The 7,933-nt window shown below is 49.4% G+C and overlaps 1 protein-coding gene across 1 annotated transcript in view; it reads left to right on the top strand.

Moving 5' to 3' along the window:
* The window catches only part of Pla2g4d (phospholipase A2 group IVD), a 22,865-nt gene extending 19,386 nt beyond the window's left edge, over positions 1 to 3,479 (top strand). Inside the window, exons 16-20 of the mRNA XM_021194310.1 lie at positions 336 to 437; positions 564 to 758; positions 1,020 to 1,186; positions 1,437 to 1,623; positions 3,142 to 3,479. Of these exons, the coding sequence (XP_021049969.1) occupies positions 336 to 437; positions 564 to 758; positions 1,020 to 1,186; positions 1,437 to 1,623; positions 3,142 to 3,368 (878 nt within the window). The 3' untranslated portion in view covers positions 3,369 to 3,479. The remainder of the gene's footprint in view (positions 1 to 335; positions 438 to 563; positions 759 to 1,019; positions 1,187 to 1,436; positions 1,624 to 3,141) is intronic.
* The last annotated feature ends 4,454 nt before the right edge of the window (positions 3,480 to 7,933 follow it).

Below are 7,933 nucleotides of genomic sequence, written 5' to 3'. Positions count from 1 at the left end.
TTTTCCCCCTTGATCACTAATTGAGAAAATGCCCCACAGCTGGATCTCATGGAGGCATTGCCCCAACTAAAGTTCCTTTCTCTGTGATAACTCCAGCTGTGTCAAGTTGACACAAAGCTAGCCAGTACACCCTATCTTCCTGGTCAGGACTCCTATAGCTCAGATCTGGGCAGAACCCCAGGGTGAGGGACAGATGGGCAGTGGGGAAAAGCCATTGCTGAAACGGTTCTTTCCCCACACCCATTTTCCAAGAGTGGGGATCATTTTTTGCCCGTGTGGGAAAGGCAGGGTATAGGGACTTAAGGGCTGGCCCCTCTTGGGAATTTGGCCTTTAGGTATCTGGAGCAACCTTTTCTCTGTGAACCTGATGGATATCTGGTATGACATCACCTATGGGAAAGACTCAAACAATTTCCCTGTGGATGTCCGGGACCCAGGTAAAAGAGGGGTGTTGACGTGGGGAGCTGGGCTGAGACCATTCCCCTTTGGAGGCTGGTGGGAGAGGTCATGAACGGGTATTTTTGGGCTCCTCATACAAGCAATGACTGTTACTCTTGATGCAGAGAAGGAGTTCTCAGCCTCAGCAGGAACCGCCTCTGATGTGGAGGCCCCATGGCTGGAGTCTGGAACAGCTCTGGCCCAGGCACTTAAGGGCTTTCTCACTGGCAGGCCATTCCACCAGCGTAGCGCCAACTTCCTCCATGGCCTCCAGCTGCACCGGGACTACTGTAGCCAGAGACACTTCTCCACCTGGGCCGGTAAGGACCGTGACCATGTGTCCCCACAACCGGACTCCTGGTTGGGGTTGTGCTGTGGTCGATAGATGGCAGTGGTTTGTGAGGAAGTCATATGTATGTACTTCTGGGGCGTGGTCTGGAGATCCCATTGTGGGCTTAGGGGAAGGGCTGAATTCAGAGATTGACATTAGACATAAGGTGACATGGAAGGGAATGGGCTCAGAGTGTTGCGTCACCTATGGGAGGGTGGCTGCTTCTAACCAGCGTTGCCTTGTCTGTCAGACTGCAACCTAGATGGTACCCCGAATCAGCTGACCCCACAGGACCCTCAGCTCTGCCTGATTGATGCCGGCTGCTTCATGAACAGCAGCTGTCCCTCCCTGTTCCGCCCAGGTCGCCAAGTGGACCTCATAATCTCCTTCAACTACAACCAATCCCTTCCCTTCAAGGTGCCTCGTCACTCTGTGGGAACCCCTCTGCGGGGCCAGGCTCACCTCCACGGATGAGCGGCAGGGCCTCTGCCTCACACTTCCCATGACTAAGGGAGGGAGCTGTAACCCATAGGGTATTTCTGGGTCCTCCATTGAGAAGGGCAGCGATGGTGGTTGAGCTCTGAGATCCCAAGACAGGTGAATGGGAACCTCTGAGACACAACAGCAGATGACACAGCTCCCTCTGGGCCGCTCTCTGCTCCCCTAGGGGCTGCAGCAAACTGAGAAATACAGCAGAGCTCGGGGCCTGCCCTTCCCCCGCGTGGAGCCCAGTCCAGAGGACCACAGCCAGCCCCAGGAATGCTACCTTTTCTCAGACCCCACCTGCCCGGAAGCACCCGTTCTGCTGCACTTCCCGCTGGTCAACGACTCCTTCAGGGATCACTCAGCCCCTGGTGAGGCCATCATTCCCTTCTCTTTCCCCTGGTGGGCGGAACAGCTCCAGGAAAGGCTTTGGGCTGTGCGCTGGGCTCTTTGGCCACGCCTCCCGGGGCTTGGTCGCTGATGCTCACACCTTTGTGAAGCCCTCCAGTCACACGGACTTGTCGCTGTCCTGGAACTTTATAGTGACCCCTCTGTTTTATGCCCGGTGTGGCCTGGGACCCCTTTTCAGGGACTCAGCCTTTCTTCAACTGACTTCCCAATCGCAGCCCCCCTCACATCCCTTCCCATCCCCCTTTCCACCAGCTTGGCAGAATTTTGTTTACTTTGGGTAGGGGAATCTATTGCCTGCCTCTGTGCGTTACCCCCAGTGTTCTAGTTGAGATCATAACCCAACCCTTCCAGACTTACTCTCTTTTGGTTGTTTTGATATAAGGTCTTTCTGGACAGCCCCAGTCGTCATGGTACTTCATAGCAATCCTCCTGCCTCAGTTTGAGTGCTGGGATTACTGCACTATCACACACAGATTAAGGCTCTACTTTTTCTTCTTTTCTTTCTTTTTCTTTTTCTTTTTGAAATATGGGTGTTTCGTTTGCATGTGTGTCTGTGCACCACTTGCATGCCCTGGGGCCCAAAGAGGCCAGAAAGGGGCATCAGAACCCCTACAACTGAAGTTAAAGATGGTTGTGAGCGACCATGTGGGTGCTGGGAGTGAGACCCGGGTCCTCAGGAAGAGCAGCCAGTGCGTTTACTGCTCAGTCATCTTCCCAGGTCCCATTTCCTCCTTTCCCTTTCTTTCTTTCTTTCTTTCTTTCTTTCTTTCTTTCTTTCTTTCTTCCTTCCTTCCTTCCTTCCTTCCTTCCTTCCTTCCTTCCTTCCTTCCTTCCTTCCTTCCTTCCTTGTACTGGGTATTAAATCTCAGGTCTTCCATGCATTAGCAGGAGATCGGTAGCTACGTCCCCAGCCCACGTCTTAGATGCCCAGGCTGTGAGCTCAGTCTGTAGACCAGGCCCTGGGTTTACAGTCCTGCCTCAGCCTTCTCAGTAGCCAGATGCCAGGCCTTAGAATTCAAAAGAAAGTCCCCTCTTTGTTCCCACCAGGAACTTTAAGAATCTATTTGTTAATCTCAATTTTGCTTGTTCTCAGTTTCTGACTCCCCAAGAAGCCTTGGGGCAGTCCCATGAACTGCCTGAACTATGGGATGTGTCAGGAGTGTAGGGTCCCATGAACTGTCTGAACTATGGGGTGTGTCTGGAGTGTAGGGTCCCATGAACTGTCTGAACTATGGGGTGTGTCAGGAGTGTAGGGTCCCATGAACTGTCTGAACTATGGGGTGTGTCAGGAGTATAGGGGGCACCAAACCCCTCTTACCTCAAATTTGTTTCTTATCATCCACATTTGTATTTCTGGCTTGAGGGAAAAGGACCCCTTCCTTGGGGCTCAGCTTCCCCAGGGCCTGGCTGAGCAACAGTCTTGCACACCTATGGAGGCCTCTGGGTCCTGCTCCTGACCCGCCTCTCACCCTTGGCAGGCGTCAGGCGCAGCCCTGATGAGCTCAAAGCCGGGCAGGTGAATCTCACAGGGGCTGCCTCCCCCTACTTCATGTACAACATGACCTACAAGAACGAAGATTTCGACCGGTTGCTTCAGCTCTCTGACTACAACGTTCGGAACAACCAAGGCACTGTCCTGCAGGCCCTGAGGACAGTTCTGAAACGGAGGGCTTCAGAGACCAGGCCACTGGGAGTGAAGACATGAGGCGTCTCAGGGGGTCTCTGAGGCTCTGAAGACCACACTATGACCCTCCAACTTCCAAGGGCTTAACTCAGCCTGCAGCTAGGCACAGCAGCAGTGCCTTTGGCTGGAGCTCCCAGTTCTCCAAGTCCTGGGCTTCCACTGCAGCTGGCCTCACTGCCCAGAGGGTGTACCCCACCCTCCACCCTCCCCTGTGTTTCCAGTTGGTCCTAGAGGAGTTGAAAACCTCCTGTGACTCGTACACAAGACACCTCAGCAGACTGTTCACTGCTAATGGAAATCTCCTTAGTTTTTGTAGTTTGAACTTGAATCCTGCAATCTTCAACTCACTGGCTTGAATACTTTTTGGTGGACTCTTGAGGGTATTCAGTTATAGATCCTGTGATCTACAAAAGAGATGGTCTTCCTCCTTCCTGATTCGAATGTGTTTTATTTCTTTTTCTGACTGAATTGCCCTGACTAGGATCCCGGACACTGTGTTCAACGGACACAGCGAGAGCAGCCATCCTTGTTTTTGTTTCTGGTATGGAAGGAAAGCTTCCTACCGTTTTGCTGTTCAATCTTACGTGGTTTGGGGGTTTGTCAGGTTGAAAACATTCTGTTCTGTCCCGAGTTTGTTGAGTGGTTTTGCTGTTGTTCATACCATAAAAAGGCATTGAATGTGGTCACGTAATGTTTGTGTCGCTTGAGATACTCATGTGAGTTTGTTTTTATTTTTATGTTTTACTTTTTATTTTTAATTTCTTTAATATACAAGTTGCTCTGTCTGCATGTACACCCGAGTGCCAGAAGAGGGCATCACATCCCCTTATAGATGGTCATAGTCTCACTCTTCATCCCTGGTTGGCCTGGATCTCATTATTTAGACCCAAATGGCCTCAGACTCACAGGGATCCGCCTGCCTGTGCCTCTGTGAGTGCTGGGGTTAAAAGCTTGAGCCACCATGCGACTCTTTCCCTATATTCTATCCACATGCCTCATTCCATGTACTGATTTTTGGATATTAACCACCCTTGCACTTACAATGTCATAGAATTCTTCGTGTGTATTGCTATCATATCTTTTTCTATCTCCTACACTTACACACACACACACACACACACACACACACACACACACACACTATGGCTCCATTGGCAGGAGGCAAAGGAGAGACTTCGGCTCAGGGCTTGCCCTCAGCTGATGTCCCCACTCAGGGTCCTCCCTCAGCTGCCTCTTCCCGGAGAGCTGCCCCCAAGGCTCTTATCCTCCTGTGGCCGTAGCACTTTCACAGAGTGATAGTGACAACGGTTACTATGCAGTGACAGAACAAGACAAGGGAAGACCACTCCATAAGGTGACTGAGCATGAAAGAGTCAAGACTGTCACAGGTTTGACTCACGTTAGCTGATCTTGGCTCATGAGCGGATAAGACACCACTCATGGCTTCTCATCCCTGCTTCACTCTCTACCTCCTAGATAAAAGTTATGAAGACACACTTGTATATCTATCTCTCTCCTGACAGCACCCAAGCCAGGGCAAACCTTTGCTACCTTGAAGATCCCCTTAAAAATCCTCTCTCACAAGCCCAAATCCTTCATTAAGCCCCACCCTCGACTCTACTGAGACACTCTCCAGTTTCCCATGTGCTGCCTCCTTGGGTAAAACCACTAGTGGAATTTGTCAACTACCAGGAAAGTTCCTGGTGGTCTTTGTCTGGTAGGCATCAATGGGTTAAGCAACTTTCTCAAGATCACTAAATACAGACAAGGATGGTGGTACACATCTGTATTCCCAGCGCTCATGAATCTGAGACACAAGGATTGCAAGTGGTAGGCCAGTTTGGGCTACACAGCAAGACCCTGCCTCAAAAAGAGAACAAAACAAACAAAAAACAAACATAATCATCAAAAAAAAAAAAAAACCAAAAAACCTACCAGGAAGCTGGGCATGGTGTTATGTAACATTAATCCTAGCACCAAGTTTGAGGTCATTCTGATTATATAATAAAACCCAAACCAAAAGTGAACGAACAAACAAAACAGTCAAGGCTGGTAAGATGTTCATCAGGTAAGAGTGCCTGCTGCCAAGAGGACAACCTGAGTTCAATTCCTTGGACCCACATGGGAGGAGAAAAACAACTTCATAAATGTTGCCTCTGACCTGTGGCAAGTGAGTATACACTCATGATGGATGGATGGGTGGATGGATGGATGGGTGGATGGATGAAACACAAAATGTCTAAGGGGCTGGAGAGAGGGCTTAGCAGGTCAGAGCACTGCTCTTGGAGAGAACCCAGGTTTGATTCCCAGCACCCACATGGTAACTCATAGCCATCTTTAACTCCAGTTCCAGGGGATCTAATGTTCTTTTCTGGCCTTCACAGACACCAGGCATTCACATGGTGCACATATATACATGCAGACAAATGCTCATACACATAAAATCTTTTTAAGAATGTTAAACTAAAACAAAGCACAACGAAACAGACAAACAGAAACTCATTAAACTTGAAAGTGGGAAAGACTGACCAGGAAGTGGCTTTTCCACACCAGCCCCCAGACTCTCGTGCAGTACTTAGCTCTGTGTCTTTGGGAACACCTTGCGTTTTGCATAATACATCCTACTTGTGGATAGCCAACTTCATACAAGGTGAGGTCTGCCTTCAACCACTAGGAAGAAATCTCTAAGCCCCAGAACGCCATGGTTTTTGGGGCCATTAGCCTTGATGGGCTGCAGAAACTAAAGATTAGAGGTACTGTTCATACATCCAGGACAAGCTACTGCTTTCCTGAAGCTCTGTGTTTGGACTCTTCCAGCATCTGGTGGTCCTAAGGACCTTCAATTGTGCAACCAGCTGGTCCAAAGTACGTATGTTGAGTGAGGTAAGGGAGTGTGGGGAGCCATTCCCTCAGGCTGTAGATGCATTTTTTTTTTTCGAGACAGGGTTTCTCTGTATAGTCCTGGCTGTCCTGGAACTCACTCTGTAGACCAGGCTGGCCTCGAACTCAGAAATCTGCCTGCCTCTGCCTCTGCCTCCCAAGTGCTGAGTGTTATCCTTCTTTTAGGAATAGGCACTTGAGGTTTCCTAGGCAATGTCTTCCTATTCTCACTGAGTTCACAAGCTTGGGGTCTTGACTAACTGCACTTCAAATCAAGTGGTGGACCTGTAGCTGGGGCCTGGCCAAGCAAAGACATGTATTCCCCTAACCAGAAAGATTGGCTCAGGGATGAACAGGTGACTTTCACAGCCAAGGAATGGTAGAGACTTTCTTAGGGTGAGGAGGTGGGCACATTCAGGCTGGATTTGAACCTGAGTCTGTCTGAGGCAGAAGTGACGGCTACTGTCTGAGCCTGGGAAGCAAGGAGAACGTCTAAGGACAGTGGGAAGATGGAGATTGCCTGAGGTGTGGGGCTTACACTGGCTCTGCCTATAGAGTGGACTCTGAGACTGGGACGTTAGTCTCTATTTCTCTCTTTTTCCCTCCCTTCCTTCCATAAGGGACAGACAGAAAAACTACAGACCTAACTATTCTAAGCTGGAGGGGGGGGGTAGAAATTCCAGTTTAGAGTGGAGGAAAAGAGTTTCGTGGCATGTGTGCTAGACTCCAAATTCTGAGGCGTTGGAGAGTCAGAGTGGCCAGGAGATCTTAACCCTGAGCAATCAACAAAGACCTTTGGTATTACTAAACTATGTAGTGACCTGTACAGGCATGAGGTTAAGACTATAAAAGCGCCAGACAGTGGTGAGGCACGCCTTTAATCCCAGCACTTGGGTGGCAGAGGCAGGAGGATCTCTGAGTTAGAGGCCAGCCTGGTCTACAAAGTGAGTTCCAGGACAGGCAGGGCTACACAGAGAAACCCTGTCTCGAAAAAAAAAAAAAAAAAAAAAAAAAAAAAGACTATAAAAAGCACCATCTACATTAGTGGAAAAGCTAGCACAAATTGAAATGTCTATTAACCAAGGAATGGAGGGGCTGGAGATATGGCTTACTGGTTTAGAGCACTGGATACCCTTGCAAAAGACATGGGTTCTGTTTCCATCACCCATATAGTGGCTTACAACTGTCTGTAACTCCAGTTCCAGGGAATCTGTTGCCCTCTTCTGGTCTCCTCAGGCCCTTGCATGCATGCAGTGCACATAAACTTACACATCTTTTGCATCTTAAAAATCATATACATCAGGCTGGAGAGATGAGCGGTTAAGAGCACTGACTGCTCTTCCAAAGGTCCTGAGTTCAAATCTCAGCAACCACATGGTGGCTCACAACCAGCTGTAGTGAGATCTGATGCCCTCTTCTGGTGTGTCAGAAGACAGCTACAGTGTACTTACATATAATAAATAAATCTTTGGGCCGGAGCGAGCAGGGCCTGGAGTCATATGAAAAACCTAAGTGGGCCAGCAAGATGGCTCAGTGGATGAAGGTGCTTGCCACAAGCCTTAGAATCCACTTCATGGAAGGAGAGAACTGACTCCTGCAAGCTGTCTTCTGACCTCTACACATGCGTCCTGCTACACACGCTCACAAAAGACATACATGTAAATAGCTGGGCAATGGCACACGCCTTTAATCCCAGCACTTAGGAG

This window comes from Mus pahari, chromosome 3 (assembly GCF_900095145.1).
Source record: "Mus pahari chromosome 3, PAHARI_EIJ_v1.1, whole genome shotgun sequence".
In the NCBI taxonomy this organism is placed as follows: Eukaryota; Metazoa; Chordata; class Mammalia; order Rodentia; family Muridae; genus Mus; species Mus pahari.
Note: the sequence above shows the minus strand (reverse complement) of the source record. Positions and strands in the feature narration are given on the sequence as shown.